The sequence below is a fragment of the Ranitomeya imitator genome, chromosome 3, assembly GCF_032444005.1.
Source record: "Ranitomeya imitator isolate aRanImi1 chromosome 3, aRanImi1.pri, whole genome shotgun sequence".
In the NCBI taxonomy this organism is placed as follows: domain Eukaryota; kingdom Metazoa; phylum Chordata; class Amphibia; order Anura; family Dendrobatidae; genus Ranitomeya; species Ranitomeya imitator.
This window is the reverse complement of record NC_091284.1, coordinates 608,594,014-608,618,838: the sequence shown is the minus strand read 5'-3', so window position 1 is coordinate 608,618,838 and position 24,825 is coordinate 608,594,014. Positions and strand designations below refer to the sequence as shown.

At 44.8% G+C, this 24,825-nt stretch overlaps 1 protein-coding gene across 16 annotated transcripts in view; it reads right to left on the bottom strand.

Annotated features, from left to right (window-relative positions):
* MYCBP2 (MYC binding protein 2) overlaps positions 1-24,825 on the bottom strand; it is a 380,821-nt gene that overhangs the window by 269,646 nt on the left and 86,350 nt on the right. For all 16 annotated transcript variants that reach the window (XM_069758078.1, XM_069758080.1, XM_069758086.1 and 13 more), the window contains exons 3-7: positions 12,795-13,010; positions 5,859-6,012; positions 5,485-5,681; positions 3,228-3,470; positions 2,777-2,848 (exon numbers count right to left, since the gene is read on the bottom strand). In XM_069758078.1, coding sequence (XP_069614179.1) covers positions 2,777-2,848; positions 3,228-3,470; positions 5,485-5,681; positions 5,859-6,012; positions 12,795-13,010 — 882 coding nt within the window. The remainder of the gene's footprint in view (positions 1-2,776; positions 2,849-3,227; positions 3,471-5,484; positions 5,682-5,858; positions 6,013-12,794; positions 13,011-24,825) is intronic.

The following is a 24,825-nucleotide window of genomic DNA, read 5'->3' as shown; positions in this document are numbered from 1 at the left end:
ATTTGATGGGCTGTAGTTTTGTTGTACTATCATTTTTTGATAGTATTTAATGGTTTACCAATATTGAATTGTCTCCAATTATTAATTCTGTCAATTCCAACTGGAGTAATATAAAATATAACTTAAAGGCAACCTGTCACCAGTATTGGCAGATACAGTATGAGTTACGGCCACCGCCTTTCAGGGCTGATGTACAGCATTTTATAATGCTGTATATAAGCCCCCACCCCGACCTGTAAGAGAAGAATGTTTATTTATTATACTCACCTGCGGGGCGGTCCGGTCGGAGGGGTGTCGCTCTTCCCGGTCCTACCATCTTCTTGGTTCGTGTGGATGACGCCACCCAGCATCATCCACACAGGCTCCTCGGCATCGCGCTCCTGGCAGGCGTACTTATCTGCCCTGACTAGGCTCTTGACTTTTCCCAGTGCTTGCACACTGCAGTACTTTGCTCTGCCCTCATCAGGGCAGATAAGTACGCCTGCGCAGGGGCGTGATGCCGAGGAGATGTGTGTCTGACGTAGGGACGTGTTATCCACATGAAGCAAGCAGGAGGACGGCCATAAGAAGAAGATGGGAGGCGCCAGACCAAAACCAAGGACGCCCATCGGACCGCCCCACAGGCGAATATAATAAAAGTTATCTTTCTTCTCTTACAGGTCGGGTTGGGGGCAGATATACAGCATTATAGAATGTTGTATATTGTCCCTGAAAGGTGATGGCCGTAACTCGTATCTGCCAAAACAGGTGACATGTTCCCTTTAAACCGGCAGTCCACTACTAGGACAACCCCTTCTTAAACTAAATGTTCAGCCCCCGATAAAATAATAAAGCCTATACTCTCCTCTCGTGTCGGCACTCGCTGTCCATTGGCTGTACTGCATAGAATAATTGTTTAACAAAAAATAAATAAATAAATTATTACATTCATCAGGCAGGCACCGTAGCAAGATATGCATAATATGGCTGTTTTCAAGTTATACAGAAATATAGTTTTGTTTTAAAAAAAAAATCCTTAATCGCAATGCTAGAGAAAAAAAAAATTAGGCTACATCGAGATGGCGCCAGTAGCATCATTAGGAACTCGATAGCCGATACTGTGCAGGTGCAACAACCTGCGCCATTTGGATTAAGACTTTTTTTTTTTTTTTTTTTAAACAACAAAACTATATTTTCAAATAACATGAAAACAGCCATATTATCCACATTATGCTACAGCGCAGGCGCGGCCCCCTGCATGATGAATGTGAATTTTTTGGGTTTTTCAAACCATAACTATGCAGTATGTAAAATAGGGGGCAGGTTAGTGAGGGATCAGTGACCTGTAATAAGCCATACAGATGAATATGTAAGCAGAGCACCACATGAAGACCCCCACAGCCCCACCGCAAGAGCAAATCATTAACTGAAAACTACAAATCAAGATTAAACAACAACCACAAGATGGATTTTATCAACCAAGGTATCATTGTAATCAGTAGAACAGCGCCAACCTGACAAGGTCTGTAGGTTACTGTGCACAATCCCGCTGACAGATCCACTTTAAAGGGAATCTGTTAGAAAGTTTTTGCTACCTCATCTAAATGCAGCGCAATGTAGATAAAGTAGCTGAATCTAACAATGTATCACTTAGTTTACTGGGGGCAGCCATTCTGACACATTCAGAGCTTTTAGATTAGGGTACCGTCACACAGTGGCACTTTGATCGCTAGGACGGCACGATCCGTGACGTTCCAGCGATATCGTTACGATCTCGCTGTGTCTGACACGCTACTGCGATCAGGGACCCTGCTGAGAATCGTACGTCGTAGCAGATCGTCTGAAACTTTCTTTCATCGCTGGATCTCCCGCTGACATCGCTGGATCGGCGTGTGTGACGCCGATCCAGCGATGTCTTCACTGGTAACCAGGGTAAACATCGGGTTACTAAGCGCAGGGCCGCGCTTAGTAACCCGATGTTTACCCTGGTTACCAGCGAAAACGTTAAAAAAACAAACACTACATACTTACCTTCAGCTGTCTGTCCCCGGCGCTCTGCTTCTCTGCACTCCTCCTGCATCCTGTATCAGCGCCGGCCAGCCGGAAAGCAGAGTGGTGACGTCACTGCTCTGCTTTACGGCTGACCGGCGCTGACAGTGCAGAGGAAAGCAGAGCGCCGGAGGACAGACAGCTGAAGGTAAGTATGTAGTGTTTTTTTTTTTTAACGTTTACGCTGGTAACCAGGGTAAACATCGGGTTACTAAGCGCGGCCCTGCGCTTAGTAACCCGATGTTTACCCTGGTTACCGGGGACCTCGGGATCGTTGGTCGCTGGAGAGCTGTCTGTGTGACAGCTCTCCAGCGACCAAACAGCGACGCTGCAGCGATCGACATCGTTGTCAGTATCGCTGCAGCGTCGCTTGGTGTGACGGCACACTTAGAGTAAAACTAAGCTCAGAAAGCTAACTCTACTCCCACCATTTCATAGACAGTGAGCTGCTTATCACAGGAGGGGCAATGTTAATCTCTTAGTGATAAATCCTTCACAGTTAGTAAACAGCAGCAATGTGACACATCCCTGAATTTGTGTTTCAGCCTCTATCCCCTAATGTCTTCAGATTACATAGCAAAAACCTGCTGACAAATTCCCTTTAAACAGGCCCATAGCCGCTATGACAACAATATTAACTATTGATTCAGCATACCAAATCAGATTATCAAAATACATTATTTATAATATGTGAATAAATAAGAAGGAATCAAAGAAAAAAAAAAACAACAATCAAAATCATACCAACCTGAGCATAACCTAACCAAGACTTCTTTTCTTTTCTGCTTTTAATGCGAGACGTGGAATTGTAAATGTGGCCCTGTGAAAAAGAAACGTTATGGAAGGTCTAAACAGGTGCAATATAGAAGCCGTGGTGTAAAATGCATGGTCAACCTGCCCCTAACATACACCACTATGTATACGACTTCTAAGCTGGTCTATGTAACACAGGTTGAAAAGAAATTGCATAAAAACTATCACTGTCTGAAAAAGACCTAACCCTAAAAAAGATCAATAATGCAAAAAAAAAAAGAAAAACACAGATATGGGCTCATTGATTTTTCTGTCCTTCTTAAGACATATAGGAAAAATTAAACAAATTTTACATACTACTAGACAATACCAACTGAACCCAGATCATTCTATTCCTTACATTTAAATATATAGTTACGGTATGTATTAGAAAAGTCTCCATTTACCCTCACTGTCCCACTGTACCCAGAACCAATTTTATAGAGGCCATCTTTGCATAAGAGATAGAGGAAGAAGCCATCGCTTTGTAGGAGGCACTGATCATCTTCATCCACAGGAACATCTTTCAAAGACCATTTCTGCATCAAGGCAGCCTTTTTAATTCCATTTGTAAACCAGTCCTGTATCTGGATTTTACCCACTAGCACTGCTTGAACGCTCCGCTGTAAAGAGTTTAAAATAATTGGCACCTGGCATAAGAAAAGACAAAAAATAAAAATTCATGTTAGAGCTGCACAGTATAATAAAATATATATATATCTATATCTATATCTATCTATCTATCTATCTATCTATCTATCTATCTATCTATCTATCTATATATATATCACACCAAGGTAGAGCATCCAATGGCTTATACCAATCGCCACCTCCCCTTAAGTAGAAGACATGAACGATCCTTTTAAAGGGAAGCGGTCACCCTCTTTGGGCATACAGTATGTAGAGCACTGAAACTAGTCCTACCTGTATGCCTCACGGATCAGCTTTTATCGCCTTATGTTAATTTCTTCCAGGCTATGGGGCGTCCGCTGCTGGGAAGGTAACACTGCCTTCTCTCTTCACTACACTACATTTCTAATTCCCTCTCTTCACTGTGTGCGTGTTTCGTCAGGTGCGGGACAGAAATCCCACGCCCGTGCATTCTGCCTACCGTCGTTCCTCTGCACTGCTACGCACAGACGTAACATTTTGTTCTGCGCAGGCGCCGTAGAGTCACTAACTTCAAGTCCCAGTGTTCTTTGGCAGGCAGAAAAGGTGCACACCTGACATCTTTCCTCCCACCCTGCATAGCAAGTGGGTTATTTTCGATGATAAAAAAAAAAAAGAAGAAGAAGAAAAATATACTTTTAAAAGGAGATCACTGATCTCCAGGCAATGGATGCTCCTGAAAAAGTGATAGTTTAGGCCAGCATTATTGTCACGCTGTAGGCCTGTGTGCTCTTGATGCGGCTTTATGAGGCATCGGAAGCAGGCGCGTATCAGGTGGTAGCTACTAGTTCCAGCCGTCCTAGACGGCCTCAGGGCAGGGCTTATAAGCTCAGTAGGAAAGTGCTTGTAATCATTGCACAAATTTGCCCACCGCTCAGGCCCCTTACCAACGAGAAGTGAACAAAATCCTAAAGTTGAACTAATGTGAGAACGGGAGCAAATTAGAATATACAAAGTGGTTACAAAGATGCCCGTTTTTACAATTACTGTGGAAGTATATCCATCTAACGACATGGGAAAAAAAACCTTTAACGCAATAACAATGCACCAATTTGCACAGAATAATCAGACTACGGGTATGGCAACATACAAAAATTAACGCAGATGGACTTTCACTTAATATGCTTAATATGACTGTTCAGTATAACTTCACCATTAGGGTATGTGCACACGTTGCGGATTCTCTGCAGATCCGCAGCGTTTTTTGAGGTGCAGAAACGCTGCAGATCCGCAATTGATTTACAGTACAATGTAAATCAATGAGAAAAAAAATGCTGTGCACACTTTGCAGAAAATCCGCTGCGGAAGCGCTGCGGTTTAAAAGAAGTAGCATGTCACTTCTTTTTTGTGAATCTGCAGCGTTTTTGTACCCATTCCATTCTAAAAAAGAGCAGGGGTAAAAAACGCAGCAAATCTGCAAGAAAACTGCAGCAAAAAACGCACACAAAAAACCGCTGCGGAACCGCATAAAAAACGCGACAAATCCGCAGGTGCGTTTTCTACCAGGAGAGGCAGAATCCGCACCAGAAATTCCTAAGCCTAATCCGCAACGTGTGCACATAGCCTAGATCTGGGGAGATTTTTTTGCAGCCAAGCCCGCATGCAATACACAGATTTTGACGGTAAAATAAAAAAAATAAAAAATCATGTTAGCGCCATGGAATCATATAAAGCGCCATGGAATAAATGGCGCTATAATAATAAATAATAAAGAATAATAATGCTAATTTTTCTGGGCTAAACAAATATCTCAACTATGTGTGGTAGGCATTTCCACTCGTGCTGTAAGTTTCTGCAAATATGTACTGCAAATCTGTAAGGTCTAAACCATGGCCTGGCCCAGCAGGTCATCGGGAAAGACCGCCAAGTGCGACAACACAAAGGTTTGCCCTACCCCGAGCTTTTTACAAGTTCTATCATTCATGGTAAAACGGAGTTTAAAAACTGGACCACTTAGTCAAGAATGCACCTGGAAAGGTGTAAATAGAAAGGTACCTGAATGGTTTGGCAAGCATGGCTGCCGTTGTTGGTAAGAATTGCCGAGATGGCTTGGAGGGTCCTTCCCGTTTCTCCCCATGCCACCACCAGACTGAACAGGCAGGCACAGGAGAGCGCAGTGAGCGACTGTCCGGTACTATCATTGGCTCCTGTACTACGAGTTGTGATCTCCAAAATAAGCTGGAGGAGAGATTCTGTTCGAGAAATCAATGAAGGTAAGAATAAGATCATGAGATGTAGCGCAGGACTTTCATTATTACAAGAGATATTCTTCCCAGCAGTAAAGTCAGTCATGTAGGCTAAATCCAAACTAGTACAGAAAAACGAAGGAAGCTGGCGAATGCAGTAACAAGAAGTCGCAATCCTCTTACCTAACACTTCGGGAGGTTCAGACTGAAGCCCCTCTGGTTGCTGACCCTGTAGAATATTAAGTAGCGCCTGCAAGCTCCTTAAACACAGTGACGGGTGAGAAAAACGAGTTTCTTTTATCAACTCGAACACTTCACATAAACCAATTTCGATAATCTGGAAAAGAAATGATAGCCATTAAATACGCAGACTATTGTACACGGTAATTAGTATGTAAAGAATTATGCAATGTAGTAATAGATATTGCCAAGCTATAAACAAAAAAAAAACAAAACCGTTCTTTGGACCACACAAACATCTGGAATAATTTTTTGTAATAAAGTCTTTTTTTTCTTTTTTTTTAAATGAAAACTGAATCCTAGTGTTAAGAAAAGAAAAATTGTAAGAAAACGTCAAAATTGATTGAATTAAGTCTTATGTTGAACGTATTTGTTAAACATTTACGATATTTTTGAACAATTCTCAATAGCATCATATCGAAAAAAATCCTGAAATCTTGAAATTTCACAATGACTACTGAGCTTGGTAATGAGAGAACAGCTTTCACTCTGTAGATTCATTTTTCAGTAGTCATCTCTATCACAGGTAAGGCTACTTTCACACTAGCGTTTTCTGCAATCCGTCACAATGCGTCGTTTTGCAGAAAAAACGCATCCTGCAAAAGTGCTTGCAGGATGCGTTTTTTCCCCATAGACTTGTATTGACGACGCATTTGCGACGGATTGCCACACGTCGCATCCGTCGAGCGACGGATGCGTCGTGCTTTTGCGGACCGTCGGGAGCAAAAAACGCTACATGTAACGTTTTTTGCTCCTGACGGACCGCATTTTCCGACCGCGCATGCGCGGCCGGAACTCCGCCCCCACCTTACAATGGGGCAGCGGATGCGCCGGAGAAATGCATCCGCTGCCTCCATTGTGTAATGCGTTAAACGCTAGCGTCGGAATCTCTCCCTGACGCATTGCGACGGGGAGATTCCGACGCTAGTGTGAAAGTAGCCTAAGATGACATAACACCGGATGACTCCACTCACACTAGGCGATCATCACAGCTCACCTCCTCCACCTCCCGCCTGCACAGGGCACAGAAGATGCCTACATAGCCTTCTGAAAATCTCTAGACCTCCCATGGATGACCCGGGTGATGTAAAGCAAAAGCTCCAAACGGATCTTAACGTGTTCTCGTAGAGAATGAAGATATTACACTTGCTGGCAAATCCCTGGTGATGTAATACTGAAGCTCTGGCCGCTTCCTTGCCAGTGATGCCAGCTATACGGCATGCCAACACGGAGGCCAGAGACCAAATTCAGAACTCCGATCGGCACTGGAGCCGCAAGGGATGGAACAACTGATTAGTATGCATTTTATTATTTATTTTACACCTTCACCTTCTGTTTATATGGTAATTAAACATTTTCTGAATGACTTAACTGCAAGCATATCTGTAAGGGACTGGGCCATGGACCGCCACCAGTCAAACTACTCCTCCGCCTCCATCCAAGAGGGTTCCCGCTCAGGCGACAGAGCAGAGTGAGGTGCAGACACAAGAAAAAACACAGACTGCAACTTTCTACTGAATGCACAAACAAATTGCCCACAAAAGGACTAATTGGTGGGAGAGCCAAAGAGGGAACCACAATAGTAAAAAAAGGCACCAATCACTTAGTAAATGTATGTATGTATGTATGTATGTATGTATGTATGTATGTATGTATGTATGTATGTATGTATGTATGTGTGTGTGTGTATATATATATATATATATATATATATATATATATGTATATATGTATATATGTATATATGTATATATGTATATATGTATATATATATATATATATATATATATATGTATATATATATATATATATATATATATATATATATATATATATATATATATAGTCAATATTCAAAGATCTGTATCCATTCGCCCATAAAACACCCAATGATGTTTCAAGAATGAAAAGCACTTCGGGTGTTGGGTGGGTGAGCCGCTTATTACTTTATGCATAGAATTTGATTGTTACGGCACTTCTTTTGATTTTATGTTTAGGATTCACACTATTTGGTACTCCAATATTCGTTATATTGCTTGGGTATGGATATTTAAAAGTTACTTAATATTGACCTTTTTACACTGGGGTTCCCTCATTGGCTCACCCACCAGATTTCCCATTTTGTCTGTTTTGCTGGAAATTGGTATATTTAATATTTTGTACTTAGTAAAATAAAAGTTAATCCTTTTTAAACTAATTATTGTTATGATTCCAGTCCTGGCACACATAATACTGAGAAATCCCGGCTCTGGATGACAGGGACCAGCACTATAAAATCCTAAAGGTACCGTCACACTAAGCGACGCTGCAGCGATACCGACAACGATCCGGATCGCTGCAGCGTCGCTGTTTGGTCGCTGGAGAGCTGTCACACAGACAGCTCTACAGCGACCAACGATCCCGAGGTCCCCGGTAACCAGGGTAATCATCGGGTTACTAAGCGCAGGGCCGCGCTTAGTAACCCGATGTTTACCCTGGTTACCATCGTTAAAGTAAAAAAAACAACCACTACATACTTACCTACCGCTGTCTGTCCCCGGCGCTCTGCTTCTCTGCTCTGGCTGTGAGCGCTGGGCAGCCGGAAAGCACAGCGGTGACGTCACCGCTCTGCTTTCCGGCCGCTGTGCTCACAGCCAGACCAGAGAAGCAGAGCGCCGGGGACAGACAGCGGTAGGTAAGTATGTAGTGGTTGTTTTTTTTACTTGTTGTTGTTTGGAGAGCCCCTGTGTGCCTAAACATTGGAGCTCCCCCACAAGTGACCCCATTTTGTGTTATGACCTGGTGGTAAGGACAATAATGGACCTAGTGGTTAAGAGCACACGGAATGACCTGATAGTTACTAATAATATAGGACGAGCTCTGAGACGTGGGAACTCTGCTGATCGCAATCCCTAATCCTATCACACACACTAGAAATAGCCGTGGATTGCTCCTAACACTCCCTATGCAACTCGACACAGCCTAAGAAACTAGCTAGCCCTAGAGATAGAAAAATAAAGCCTACCTTGCCTCAGAGAAATTCCCCAAAGGAAAAGGCAGCCCCCACATATAATGACTGTGAGTAAGATGAAAATTACAAACACAGAGATGAAATAGATTTAGCAAAGTGAGGCCCGACTTACTGAACAGACCGAGGATAGGAAAGGTAACTTTGCGGTCAGCACAAAAACCTACAAAAAGACCACGGAGAGGGCGCAAAAAGACCCTCTGCACCGACTCACGGTGCGGAGGCGCTCCCTCTGCGTCCCAGAGCTTCCAGCAAGCAAGACAAAAATCAAAATAGCAAGCTGGACAGAAAAATAGCAAACCAGAGAAAAACAAGCAGGAACTTAGCTTCAGCTGGGAAGACAGGTCACAAGAACGATCCAGGAGAGAACTAGACCAATACTGGAACATTGACAGGTGGCATGGAGCAATGATCTAGGTGGAGTTAAATAGAGCAGCCAGCTAACGAATTAACCTCGTCACCTGTAGAAGGAAACTCAGAAGCCGCAGCTCCACTCACACCCACCAGAGGAAGCCCATGGACAGAACCAGCCGAAGTACCATTCATGACCACAGGAGGGAGCTTGACAACAGAATTCACAACAATTTTGGAAACTATATCCCCCCAAGGAACTTATCTAGATGTGTGATGAGCACTTTGAACCCCCAAATGCTTCACAGAAGTTTATAACGCAGAGCCATGAAAATAAAAAATCATTTTTCTTTCCTCAAAAATTATTTTTTAGCCCACAATTTTTTATTTTCACAAGGGTAACAGGAGAAATTGGACCATAAAAGTTGTTGTCCAGTTTGTCCTGAGTACGCTCATACCCCATATGTGGGGGTAAACCAGTGTTTGGGTGCATGGCAGAGCTCAGAAGGGAAGTAGTGACGTTTTGGAATGCAGACTTTGATGGAATGGTCTGTGGGTGTCATGTTATGTTTGCAGAACCCCTAATGTGCCTAAACAGTAGAAACCCCCCACAAGTGACCGCATTTTGGAAACTAGACCCCCCCAAGGAACTTATATAGATTTGTGGTGAGCACTTTGAACCCCAAAGTGCTTCACAAAAGTTTATAACGCAGAACCGTGAAAATAAAGAATCATTGTTTTTTTCCTCAAAAATGATTTTTTTTTTAGCCCGCAATTTTTTATTTTCACAAGGGCAACACGAGAAACTGAACCCCAATATTTGTTGTCCAGTTTGTCCCGAGTACGCTGATGCCCAATATGTGGGGGTAAACCACTGTTTGGGCACGCGTCGGGGCTCAGAAGGGAGGGAGCACCATTTGACTTTTTGAATGCAAGATTGGCTGGAATCAATGGTACCGCCATGTCGTGATTGGAGACCCCTTGATGTGCCTAAACATTGGAAACCCCTCAATTCTAACTCCAACACTAACCCCAACACACCCCTAACTCTAATCCCAACTCTAACCATAACCGTAATCACAACCCTAACCCCAACACACCCCTAACCACAACCCTAACCTCAACACACCCCTAACCCTAATCCCAACCCTAACCCTACTCGACAACCAACCCTAATCCCAACCCTAACCACAAGCCTAACCCTAACCTCAACACACCCCTAACCCTAATCTTAACCCTAATTCCAACCCTAACCCTAATTTCAACCCTAAGGCTATGTGCCCACATTGCGGATTCATGTGCGGATTTTTCCGCACCGTTTTTGAAAAATCCGCAGGTAAAACGCACTGCGTTTTACTTGTGGATTTACTGCGGATTTCCAGTGTTTGTTGTGCGGATTTCACCTGCGGATTCCTATTGAGGAACAGGTGTAAAACGTTGCGGAATCCGCACAAAGAATTGACATGTTGCGGAAAATACAACGCAGTGTTTCCGCAAGGAATTTTCCGCACCATGAGCACACCGGATTTGGTTTTCCATAGGTTTACATGGTACTGTAAACGTGATGGAAAACTGCCACGAATCCGCAGCGGCCAATCCGCTGTGGATCTGCAGCCAAATCCGCACCGTGTGCACATAGCCTAATTCTAACCCTTATGGCAACCCTAGCCGTAACCCTAGTTCTAACCCTAACCCTAGTTTTAACCCTAACCCTAGTGGAAAAATAAAAATAAATATATTTTATTTATTTTATTATTTTCCCTAGCTATGGGAGTGATAAGGGGGGGCTTTATTTACTATTTTTTTATTTTGATCACCGTGATATAACCTATCACAGTGATCAAAATGTACCTGTAATGAATCTGCAGGTAGACAGATTCGGCGAGCGAACTGCACATGAGCCTGCCATTTTGGAAGATGGCGGCGCCCATCGAAGATGCCGGACGGACACCGGGAGGGTCCCCGGGACTCCAGCAGTACGGGGGGTGGGATCGGACAGCGGAGGGGGCACCAGAGAGGAGGGGAGAGGAAAGCAGCAGAGGGCAGCAGAGCACAAAATAAAGGGGAGGAAAGACTGACAGCGGCGGCAGATCGCCGCTGTCAGTAGATTTGGGGGGGGGGTGTCAGATGGTGGGCATAGCCACATGCCTAAAGTGAGCGTTTCAATGCAATCCTATGGCTGCAGAATTGCCGCGATTCCGCAGAAATAATGAACATGCTTTGGATTTTACTGCTATGTGATTCCGCAGCAGGAAAATCCGCAGCATGGGCACAGCCACTGCAGAATCCCATCGGATTGCATGGGAATGTGGTTTTAAGAGTTTCCGCTGCGGCAAAATACACAGCAGAAACGCATAAAAAACGCAACGTGGGCACAAGGCCTAAATGTTTTGGAGTGGCCCAGTCAAATCCCAAACCTATTCAGAATCTGTGTTCAGTCTTGAAACCATCTAACTTGAAGGAGCTGGAGCAGTTTTGCCTTGAGGAATGGGCAAACATTCCAGTAGAAATATATGAAAAGCTCAGAGACTTATCAAAAGTGACTTGCAGCTGGAATTGCAGCAAAAGGAGTCTCTACAAAGTACTGAATTTATGGGGTGAATAGTTAGGTTTTCAGTTATTTTGTCCTATTTGTTTATTTGTTCACAATAAAAAGAAAACCAAATGTTCACAGTTGTAGGAATGTTCTTTAAATGAACTGATGCAAACCCTTAAAAAAAAAAAAAAAAAGTGAAATTACATGTTGTGAGGAAGAAAAACACGAAAAATGCCAAGGAGGTTAATCCTTTTGCAAGTCACTGTATGCACCACACACATTGCATGTTTCAGAAAACCCTTATATTACGTTTAGCATAAACTATTTTGCAAGGTGGTTTTCAGGTCTGTTTCTCTGGGAGAAAACAACTTCTCTGCAAACATTATAAAAAACACACATTTACTATTGGGGACGAACTAAAGAATTTACACAACTCTCACTGAGCTTAAAGGGGTTTTCCTCCACTTTTATATCGATCAGCTCACCTTTCGACTTGAGGTCATCAAAATAACCTGCAATCGATCAACCACTCTCACCCCGGATGCCAGCAGCATGTAAACACTACTTCGGAATCACAAAATGGGGCTCTGTGGCTATTGGCTGAAGCTGCATTCCACAGACACCCATGGGCTAGTGACATGAGGTCTGTGGGGTCTGACACAGGGGTATCTGCAGTAGATTTCATATATTCGCTGTTTATTCCTCTCCATGTAATGCACGTAGCATCTTCGGTATACATGAGCTGCAGGCTTTTCCCTCAACTTTACCAAACTACTGCACCATCAAAAGCGACCTGGTGCCGGGATCAGGGTCTTTGCAGCGAACACAGGGCAGCAAAAACATGGTGACCGATTCCTTTCACACATTAGATGGCACTTAGCACTGTCAGCAATAAGAGCTATAATCAAGGCTATAATATGAAGCCGTGCTTAAGAGCTACCCCTAAGCAAGAAAGACTTCCTAATCTAATGGCGGAAACACTCACCTTTGGAAGCTTAACTGGTTGATCTTTGGATTCCTCCTCTTCATCACTGTCAGACTCCCCACTCTGCACCGAATTCTTAGAGGATAACAGAAGAGACGTTTCCTTCCTCTGCCACTCCAGGACACAGTGACGGACATTGCAATACACATTGAATGCTGAAGGATTGCTGTGCAGTTTGAGGTCCGGTATGAAAAGAGCATTTTCCAGGTTGTCAGCCTGTAAGAAAAAATAGATGTATAACATTAGCGATAAGAATGTAAAAGTCATTAAAAAAACATTTTGAAACAACAATAGACATACACAGGTAAGTCCCGTGGTGGTGTATTTCGGACTTCCTAATACCACAAAATGCTGAGAGTCCTGCTGATGCATATAGAGTGGTTATATACTGCCGGAAGCCTCCAGAAGCAGCAGAATCTGAGTGGTTCTGTACAGCAGCATGTTGTGCAGTAAGATGGTTTGATCACTGCACTGCCACATCTGGCTGACGCTGCTGTACTCGCACTTTCAGTAAGCAGATTTTGGACATATAAAATAGAAAAGCTGCACTTTCTGTTCCACCAGATCCTTGTAGCCACTCCCTTTACAATATATACTTCGAGCAGAAGCGCCGGGAGGTTAGCCTTTCACTACCGAACGCTGGGTGCAGTGAAACGTCCTCACACTGGCCAGAGCCAGGACGGATTTAGTGCGCGATTTGCTCCCATCCCACAGTAGAACACAACAGCACATCCCGTAAAGTCTGTGCCTCCCACGTGTCGTGCATACAGCAGTCTCCAAATGTCCTGTAAACTCCCACTGCTTGAGTTCTATAGTAGTGTTAGCAGCCTCCAAAATCACACTTGTATACAGTCAGGGGTAAAAAGTTAGCCTTAGGCTAGGTTCCCATTGCGTTAACGGGACCGCGCTAACGGACAGCGTTGCACGGCGAAATTAACGCTGTGCAACACGTCCGTTAACGCGCCCATTAACAGCAATGGGGATGCGCATCACTAGCGCGTGCCATTTTCGGCATGCGCTAGCGATGTGCCGTTCTTTTGTCCGAGGCCCGTTCCCCACTGTCGCAGATCTGCGAGAGCGGGGACGTTTAACGCGACCCCATTACAACACATTGCGTTAGCGCTAGGCGCTAAACGGATTGCACTAATGCAATCTGAAAATCTCTAAGGATCATTTTTGTACATAATCGTAAGTTGAAACATAGTCAGACAGCTGTGTAGGAGGCTTAAAGTGGTTATCCGGGACTTTAAAGGGAATCTGTCACCAGGTTAGGCCAAAACGAGTTAAAGCCCCCACCTTTCAGGGCTTTTAGAATGCTGTATAGCCCCCATCCCGACCTATAAGAGAAGAAAAATAACTTATTACACTCACCTGCGGGGCGGTCCGGTCCGGGGTGTCGCTCTTCCTGGTCCGGCGCCTCCCATCTTCTTGCGTTGCCGTGCTCCTGCTTGCTTCATGTGGATGACGCGTCCCTGCATCATTCGACACTGAGGGCAGAGCAAACTACTGCAGTGCGCAGGCATCGGGGAAGGTCAGAGGCCCAGCGCATGCGCACTGCAGGATTTTGCTCTGCCCTCCACAGGGCAGATAAGTACACCTGCGCAGCAGCACAATGCCAGGCAGACTGTGTGGATGATGCAGGGACACGTTATCCTCACGAACCAAGGAGGCCAGCATCGCAAGAAGATGGGAGGCGCTGGACCAAGAGTGAGGGTATGTGCACATGTATTTTTGAGCTCTGCGGATTTTTCCGCAGCGGATTTCATAAATCCGCAGGTAAAAGGCACTGTGTTTTACCTGCGGATTTACCGCGGTTTTTATGTGGAATTTGTGCGGATTCCACCTGCGGTTTTACACCTGCGGATTCCTATTATGGAGCAGGTGTAAACCGCTGCGGAATTCACACAAAGAAACTACATGCTGCGGAATGTAACCCGCAGCGTTTCCACACGTTTTTTTCCGCAGCATGGGCACTGCGGATTGCGTTTTCCATAGGTTTACATTGTACTGTAAAGGCATGGAAAACTGCTGCGGACCCGCTGCAAAATCCACAACGTGTGCCCATAGCCTGACACCCCTCGGACTGGACAGCCCTGCAGGCGAGTATAAAAGTTATTTTTCTTCTCTTACAGGTCGGGTTGGGGGCAGATATACAGTATTATAGAATGCTGTATATCAGTCCTGAAAGGCGGTGGCCGTAACTCATATTGGTGAAACCTGACAACGTCTGACCAGTGGTGGGGTTGTGACACCCGAAACCTCTGATGATCTGCTGTTCCCAATGCTGGGCAGAAGGGCTCACCTGCAGAGCTGCACAGCTCCGTTAACAGAATAGTGGTCAGTACTGAACATCAGCCCCACACTGACCTGAATAGGCGCAGATATACAATACCCAGATGCTGCCAGCACACAGTTGACAGAGCTGTGCAGCTGCACAACTGAGCAGTTCCAGTCGCCACCTGCACTGGGAACAGCTGGTAGACTGCTTTTAAACTGGGTAAGGGACAGTCAATCTTTGTTATAAAAAGGTGACATTGTGGAATACAGATTATACACCATGAATTGACAGAGCACAGGAAGAAGTCACAAGGTAGTTATACTGCATCATCAAGGTCTCAAAGTAGACTGGGGATTCAATATGTTGTGATTAAGCTCTTTTGAAAAAGCATGAAGAAAAGGGCAATATTGAGGGTTGTAGGTCGGTCAAGGAAAATGCAGCAGATGAAAAACATCATGCTTACATCCCTTGAAAATAGGATTGGAAAGTGTCCAGCAGTGTCTTCAGCTCAGAAATGGCAACAACCAGTAGGACCCTGCTACACCAGTCTACTGTTCAGAGAAGTCTGTCCAGAAGTGGTCTTTATGGAGGAATGGAGGCTAAAAAGCCATACCTTTGACATGGAAGCAAGACTAAGCACCATAAATCAACTTTGCACGAAAATATAAAAAGTGAAATGCAAAAAAATGCAGCAGGTTTTCTAGACTGATGAGTCAAAATGTGAAATACGTGGGTATAATAGAAGGCAGTTTATAAGCCTAAGGGCTGGAGAGTGGTACAATACTGAGTGTCTGCAATCTACAGTGAAGCATGGTGGAGGTTCCTTGCAGGTTTGGAGGAGCATTTCAGCAAGTGGAGTTGAGTATTTGGTTGGAATTAGAGTGGATTTCCAGTACTTTTATATTTTTTCTTATGAGGTTATGAGGCCAATAAGTAGTTACCAAGTACCTGCATGTTATGCCTGATGCCAATCTCTGGTGGCCCCACTCCTGCCTGAAATATTGCAGCTTAATTTTACCTATCAACAGAGCAGTTCTTCCGATCTACTCTGTCGATAGAATGAACTTTGCAATGACGCCCTGACTGACAGCCAGCTCTCCGCAGTTATGAAGCCAGCATGACATTAGCAGTGATGCAGCGTCAGCTGAATGGAACAGAAGAGACTGCTCTGTTGATAACATGTCAACAGAAGCCGCAGAATCGCCAGCAGGAGCGTCCCGTTACTGCTTTGAACCAAAATTAATATTTTTACCTGCCTATTCTGCCCAGCGACTCTAGATAGATAGATAGATAGATAGATAGATAGATAGATAGATAGATAGATAGATAGATAGATAGATAGATAGATAGATAGATAGAAAAAAATCCCAGATAACCCCTTCAATGGTTTCCTTAATGCTGAAAAATACAGGCAGATCCATCATGAAATATTATTCGGAAATGTGTCAGATTGGCTCCAAATTTTTTTTTGCAGGACAAAAGAACCAAAAATACACACTCAATGTCATTAAGAACTATTTCCAGCATGAAGAAGAACAAAGAGTTCTGGAAGTGATAATATCGCAGATCCTGATCTCATTATCGAGTCTGTCTGGAATTACATGAAGAGACAGAAGAGTTTGCACAAGTCTACACCCACAGAACAGCTGTAGCTCTTCAAGATGTGTGAAAAACATCCCTGCAGATATGCTCCAAAAAATGTACAAGTGTAGCTAGAAGAACTCATCTTGATTGGATTTGGATTTAATTTTTGTTCATTCACTGGTTAATAGTTAAAAATAAATTATTAACACTTCAATTTTTAAAAGCATCCCTACTTTACAGTATTTTCTCCACACCTGCATAAAATGTTTGCTTTATATTCTGGCTCTGTGCGCACATCTGTATACCTGACACTATGATGCCTGTGAGAAGACAGGGAGCAGCACACAACCATGAGTGTGAAGAGCAGAGAAGACCCCATACCTTCCGCTTCCTCCAGTGCTGCAGGTGCTTCTACGTTCCCTGCTGTCAAGTCCCCCATTTACTCCCCAACAACAATTTGGGGCCCAGCAAAAGCAGCCCATGACCCACAAGGCAAGAGAAGAAGCAGGAGTCCATTCACAATAGTAATTCGCTTACAGGTCTTTAACTGGGGTCTGATTTATTAAAATTTTAAAGTCTAAGGTCCAAGTGCTGATATTAGTCTCAGAATGTAAAGTCCTCAAGTTGTAGAAAGGTTATATATTAAGACTAATGTAAGATGTCAGATCAAACTGTTGGAATTTGTAGATTAGTTTGTAAGTATAATACACACACTCTTCTGGAGTGCTGTCTCTCTGCCACTGCTCCAAGTCTTTGCTGACAGGCAGCAGTGGCGACGTCTTGACTTCAGAGGACATGACATGTGCTGCAAAATCACTGGGCTCAGAGGAAATTCCAACTTAGCCTGCACATGGTGAGCCCAGTGATTGGCTGCAGTGGTCATGTGCGCTGTAGCCACAACATTACTGCTGCAGCTTGTCAAAGACTGTAAGCAGTGGCAGAGAGGCAGTGTTGGAGTAGGGGAAGTGGGAGTATTTTCCCAAGTACCACACCAGGATGGATGCAACGCTATTTTATTGAACTTCCTCTCTACACATGTTTACATCACATAGACAGGAAACTCAAGGGAGGGTATATAAGGGGTGCGGTCATGATGGACTCCTGGAAACACTATGACTGGTTGGACTAATTCCTACTTTCCAGGACGTCCCTCCTGACAGCACCACCAGGAGAAATACCAAAACACTCCTTATTTTAGGGCCTGGAGGACCTTCCTCCTGAACAAAGTTTGTTGGTTTGCTATGACATCCAACTTATAATGCTTACAAAAGGTATGTGACCTAGCCCAAGTTGCGGCTCTGCAGATCTGGTCCATAGAAGCCCCAGCACTTTCTGCCCATGAAGCTGAGATTGCCCTCAGCGAATACGCTTTGAGGCTTTCTGGTGGGGGATTTCCCCGAGATATAGGCTGCACTAATAGCGGATTTAAACCATCTAGCTAATGTAGCTTTGGACGCCTTATTCCCCTTGTTTCTTCCAGACATCTGGATGAAGAGGTTAGAGTCTATTCTCCAACTGTCCGTGATCTCTAAGTAGTGGAGTACTGTTCTTTTAACGTCCAATGCGTGCAGAGAGCGCTCTTTCTCCTTACTGTAGTTTTGGCAAAAAGGTAGGTAGGATGATCTCCTGATTTCTATGGAAGTCAGATACCACTTTGGGAAGAAAGGCAGGATCCAGTCACCTTGAACCTTCAGATATGAGTCTTTAATGGAGAAGGACTGGATTTCCCCAATATGTCTCGCTGATGTTATTGCCACTAAGAAGAGGGCTTTTAAGGTTACTGCTCTCAAATTTGCTTGATCTAGTGGTTCATATGGTTCTTTGCAAAGTTCGTTCAAGACTAGGCTGAGATCCCAAGGAGGTATTGAGCTGCGTATTGTGGGCCTATGACGCTGAGTGGCTTTAACAAATCTCACTACCCAGTGATGGCTGGCCAACTGGAACTCATAGAAAGAACTGAGAGCTGAAATTTGTACTTTTAGTGTACTGGGTCTTAAGCGTTTATCAAAGCCTGATTGAAGAAAGTCTAGAATTCTTGGAATATCTGGGCCCTCAGATACTGGTACAGGAGATGTATTTTGGGAGCAGAACTTCCATATTTTCCTGTATATTGCAGAAGTCACCGGCTTTCTGCTATTTTGGATGGTAGAAATGACTAGTTCTGAAAGGCCCTTTGACCTCAGGATCTCCTTTTCAGGATCCAAGCTGCTAACTGTAGTAGACCCGGGTTCTGGTGAACTAGAGGGCCTTGAAACAAAAGGTCTGGTCTTACGGGTAGATGAACTGGTTCTTCTAGGGACATCCATCTCAGTAAGGGAAACCAGCTCCTTTTGGGCCAGTACGGTACGATTAGGATTACTGATGCTCGGTTCTCCTGAATCTTTCTCAATACTCTTGGTATTAGAGTCAATGGTGGAAAGGCATAAGCTAGGTCCATGTCCCACTCCTGGGCCAAGGCGTCTATCCCCGATAGCTTGTCTCCTGGATTTAGAGAGAAGAACATCTCTGTTTTTGTATTTTGTCTTGAAGTAAATAGATCTACTTCCGGAAAGCCCCAGCGTTGGGTTAACTGAAGATCTCGTGTTAAGGACCATTCTGTGGGACATAGTTTTTTTCCTGCTCAGAAAGTTGGCTATTTGATTTTCGGTGCCTTTCAGGTGAACTGCTGTTATTGACTTTACTGTGAGCTCTGCCCAGGAGAAGATTGTGTCTGACAAGCTCTGTAAGTGACAATGTCTTGGCCCTCCCTGATGAAGTAGGAATGCTACTGTTGTTGAATTGTCTGAGAAGATACGGACATGTTGGTCCCATAGACTTCCCTGGAATCTCTTTAGGGCTTCCCAGACTGCACTGACCTCTCTGTAATTCCAAGACTTGCTGCTTATTGACTCCGACCAGTCTCTTTGCAGATATCTTCCTTCCATATGGGCTCCCCAGCTTTTGAGGCTTGCGTCCGTGGTGATGTTCACACACAGAGATGTTCTCCAGGGTCTTCCTTTCCCGAGGTTTGTTTCCTCGGTCCACCATGATAGTGATCTTTTTGCCTCTTTGGATAAGAGCACCTTTTTGTCTAGAGATGAGTCTCTGCCATCCCATAGTGAGAGGACTTCTTGCTGCAAGGGTCTTGAGTGATATTGACTCGACTGGACGCTGGGAATGCATGAGGTCATCAAGCCAGCACCCTCATGGCCTTCTTTATGGAGGTTTGCCTCTGTTTCTGTAATATCTGAATCTCTTTTTTGATCGATTCCTGTTTGTGCTGCGGGAGGTATGAATGTTCCTGAATGGAGTCCAGGATCACTCCGAGAATCAGCTTCCTTGTTTCTGGTTTGAGATTTGACTTCTTTAGATTTATTAGCCATCCCAGATTCTGCAGGCCTGACCTGGTTGTCACCAGATGTCTTTCCTGTTGTTGAGGGGAGTCTGCTATAATAATGTCGTCCAGATAAGGAACGATTAGGATCTCTCTTTCCCTTAGGGTACCATCACACTATACGATTTACCTACGATCACGACCAGCGATACGACCTGGCCGTGATCGTTGGTAAGTCGTAGTGTGGTCGCTGGAGAGCTGTCACACAGACAGCTCTCCAGCGACCAACGATGCCGGTAACCAGGGTAAACATCGGGTTACTAAGCGCAGAACCGCGCTTAGTAACCCGATGTTTACCCTGGTTACCAGCGTAAAAAAAAAACAAACAGTACATACTTACATTCCGGTGTCTGTCCCTTGCTGTCTGCTTCCCGCACTCACTGACTGCCGGCCGTAAAGTGAAAGCACAGCGGTGACGTCACTGCTGTGCTCTGCTTTCACTTTACAGCCGGCAGTCAGTGAATGCGGGAAGCAGACGGCAAGGGACCTGACGGACACCGGAATGTAAGTATGTACGGTTTGTTTTTTTTTTTTACATTTACGCTGGTAACCAGGGTAAACATCGGGTTACTAAGCGCGGTCCTGCGCTTAGTAACCTGATGTTTACCCTGGTTACAAGCGAACGCATCGCTAGATCGGTGTCACACACACCGATCTAGCGATGACAGCGGGAGATCCAGCGACGAAAGAAAGTTCCAAACGATCTGCTACGACGTACGATTCTCAGCAGGATCCCTGATCGCTGCTGCGTGTCAGACACAGCGATATCGTATGGATATCGCTGGAACGTCACAAATCGTACCGTCGTAGCGACAAAAGTGCCACTGTGTGACGGTACCCTTAGGAAGGCCATCACTTCTGCCATCAGCTTGGTGAAGATTCTTGGGGCAGATGAGAGTCTAAATGGCAGGCACCTGAACTGGAAATGTTCTATATGATTCCGGTTCCTTATAGCGAATCTAAGATACTGCTGATGAGAGGGGTAGATGGGGACCTGGTAGTAAGCACTTTTTAGGTCTAATGTGCTCATTACTGAGCCCTTTTGAATTAGAAGTATAACAGATTTGAGGGACTCTATCTTGAACTGTTTGTATGATACCCACTGATTTAGTGGTTTTAGGTTTATGATTGTACGATTTTCTCCGCCTGGTTTCTTTATAGAGAACAGGCTTGAGTAGTGTCCCCTGAATTTTTGAGAGCTGGGTACTGGGATAATGGCTCTTAACGGGAGAAGGTCCTGTATATCATCTAGAAGTCTCTGGTGGACTGTCGGAGACTGGGTCTGAGTCAGACAAAATCTCTTGGGAGCACAACCTACAATTTTCTTCCAAAATAAATATATTGCTCCTAAAGACAACAGAAAAGCATATCGACCTACAACGGGTGTATATAGCCCTAGTTCCCTATTTATTCAAAAAAATTATATATATTGAGGACTATATAACATAATAGAAGCCAATAACCAGAATTTATAAATATAACAAACTTTATTTAAGTATCATAAATACAATCATCTTAACAGTAATATATTCGTGAGATTTTACCAAAAAACAGACAAAAAGACAGAAGAAAAAAGGTTTTGCCAGGCAGCACAACGCAGGCTGAGAAAACCACACCACCTTAAAAGCCCTATATATGTGTTAACGGCCCCAGTCTGAGATGCCATGTGTAATAGACTACCATAGCAATTAGATCAAAATTGGGCTCAAGACAAAAAGTTAGAGAAAGTGATCCACACTAAAGTGAGATGTAGGTAAAATACCATGTTATTGATCAAATTGAGCCTATGAAAAAGCAGGTATTAGTATATAAGTTTATAGTACCTGTGGCCATGGTCAGTCCGAGGGGGGTAGGTGGAACCTGCTGCCGTGCTGCCAGGCGCCTCGACGCGCGTTTCGCCCGATGAGCTTCGTCAGGAGGCGTGGCTAGTGCGGCAGGAGAAGTTCCCTTTATGGAGCGTGTAAATTGATTGTATATGAAGCAGGTGTGTGGTATATCGTGGGTGTATTAGTGCCGATGATGTCATCAAAGCGGGCATTTAAGCCAGGACATATATCCAACATAAGATGCAGCGCTCTATCTATGTTTGATGGTACAAAAAGGACCTTTCATATTTAGACCAATGGTATTAGTTATAGACAGTCATGTGATGCTGTCACATAGGTAACAAAAACTGTGGTATTGCATAAAAGGACCTTGCATTCTAGCCCAATGGAAAGGTTTCTATATGGTCACATGGGGCCCATGATATAGAGCTCCATAGAGGTAACTGGCTGAATTCTATCCTGTATCCGTGTTCTATTGTGCTTAGGATCCATGAATTCTGAGTGATTTCTTGCCAGCCCTGTAAAAAGTATTGGAGTCTTCCGCCTACTGTCCTGGCGTCATTGTCTGTTGGTTCTTGGTTTTTGATCCTGGAAGGTACCTCTACCTCTACCCCCTTTCGGGTAGTTCCATCGTCCACCTTTCCCCTTCCCTCTATAGTCCTGTCTGGGATGGGAACGAGTCCTACGAAAGCATGGTGTACTCTTTGGTTTCTCTTCCGGAAAGCCTTTTTTCTTGTCTGCTGCTTTTTCAAGCAGCTCGTCCAATACAGGTCCGAATACATGGAGACCGGAGAATGGTATTGAACTGAGTTTGTTCTTTGATTGTGTGTCCCCGGACCACAACCTGAGCCATAGAGCCTGCCTTGCTGCATTAGATAAGGCATTGTTCCTTGCTGCAAAACGAATTGATTCTGCTGAGGCGTCAGCCATAAAATCCGTCGCCATCTTCAGCAATGGTAAAGACTTTAGGATCTTCTCTCTAGGGATTTTATTGTTGATCTGGTCTTCTAATTTCTCTACCCATAGAGGCATTGATCTGGCCACTGAGGTGGCCGCAATATTAGCCTTCATGATGGCTGACGATGCCTCCCAGGCCTTTTTAAGGAGATCTTCTGATCTCTTGTCCATAGGGTCTGAGACCAGACGAAACTTCAAATGGTATGGCTGTCTTCTTAGAGACTTTAGCCACTGGTATATCCACTTTTGGCATGGATTCCCATATTTTTGTCTCATCTGGGTCAAATGGAAGGCGGTGTTTAAAATCTCTTGGGATTATGAGTTTTTTCCCCACGTCCTCCCACTCTTCCAGAATCATCTCCGTTATGTGGCGATTTACAGGGAATACTCTGTTTCTGCGAGTTCTAAGCCGCCGAACATTTCATCCTGAACTGTTAGCGGTTCTGTGGCTCCTTCCACCTTCATGGTGTTTCTAACAGCCTGCAGGAGTATGTCCGTGTTTTCAGAAGAGAATCGATATCTCTTCCTCTCTTCTGGGAACAAAGTTGACGGACCCTCACCTTCTGCAGAGTCTGACAGTGAATTGAGACCTCTCCTTCTGATGAAATATCCTGCTCCCACCTGGGTCTTTTAGGGCAGGGGGATTCAGCTGGTATCAGAGATGATACCGTAGTTTGTACCTCTTCTCTGATCATAGTTCTAATGCTGTCTAGAAAGGAGCTCTGCTCTTCTTTGAGTATTCCTGACATACAGCCGTCAGTTTTTAAGAATGTCCTTCTGGCAGTCTGCTTGAGCATAAGGGACATCTAATAGTCTTGCGCTTAGTCACCGCTGTTGTACGCTTGGGCGCTTCTTTATCCTGCAATAGACATACAAGAGGGCCCTGTCGTTTGTATCCGACTAGTCTAAATAAACCCTACTATGTATCACTTACATGTTCAGAGGCGAGCTCTGAGTACTGCACGTCTTGACGGTTAGCACCCTCAATGACTACTGGTCAAATGGGCTGTCAACTGACCGTGTCTAAATAGTTTACCTCACCTGTCTTCAAATCATCTGAACTGTCCTCCTTCTGAGCTCAGCTGCTGCAGTTTTCCGGTGATTGAAGGTCCCCGCCGTACTGCGCATTTGTCCTCTGGAACGCACGCAGACAGGCCTGGGACTTTGTACTTTCGGCATCCTTGTGTCCCGGGGCTCTCCCCCTCATTCCGGCGCCATATTGAGGCACCAAAAGCCAGAAACGCCAGCAACGCTGGATCTGGATGACCGCGCCCCCGGAAGTGATCCCCCAGCGCACCCCCTCCGACGCAAGCGCCGGAAGTCCTGGGAGCTGCCACCGGATTCGGAAGCGTCAGGGGAACACCGCCGATCATAGCACATGGAGCCCAGGCCCGGAACTTGCCGGCACCGCTGCAGTAGCTGCTGCCTCAGAGCTTTTTGATGAAGGGATGAGGCAGCTGACGGAAGCGCAAAGCTCTACCGGGATCGCGTGAGGGATCTCCATCGGTTTGCTGCGATCCTACCGGAGTCCCTCCATCGGGACCCCCCATGGTACAGAGCCCACACCCGGAGCAAGGACCGCCTTCGGGAGCCTCTGCTCCCTAATCCAGGTAATCTTCCGGGGAAGGAGAACTCTCTCCTGCGTCTGTCTCTGATAGAGACAGGAAAAACACTGAAGGGTGGAGGTGGGGAGGGGCTATTTAACCTCTTCTGTGTTCCTGTCCCTATCAAGGATACGAAGGACAACCTCCTGGTGGTGCTGTCAGGAGGGATGTCCTGAAAAGATAGCTTAATATGGTGTAGGTCCACCTTTTGCGGCGATTACAGCCTCAATTCTCCGAGGTATGGATTCATACAAGGTGTGAATTGTTTCCAAAGGAATTTTAGCCCATTCTGCAGTTCTTTGAGCGACGATAGCTGCGGAAATCGACGTCTAACTTGAATCTCTAAAATCGACCATAAATGCTCAATAATGTTCAGGTCTGGGGATTGTGGGGGCCAGAAGAGATGCTC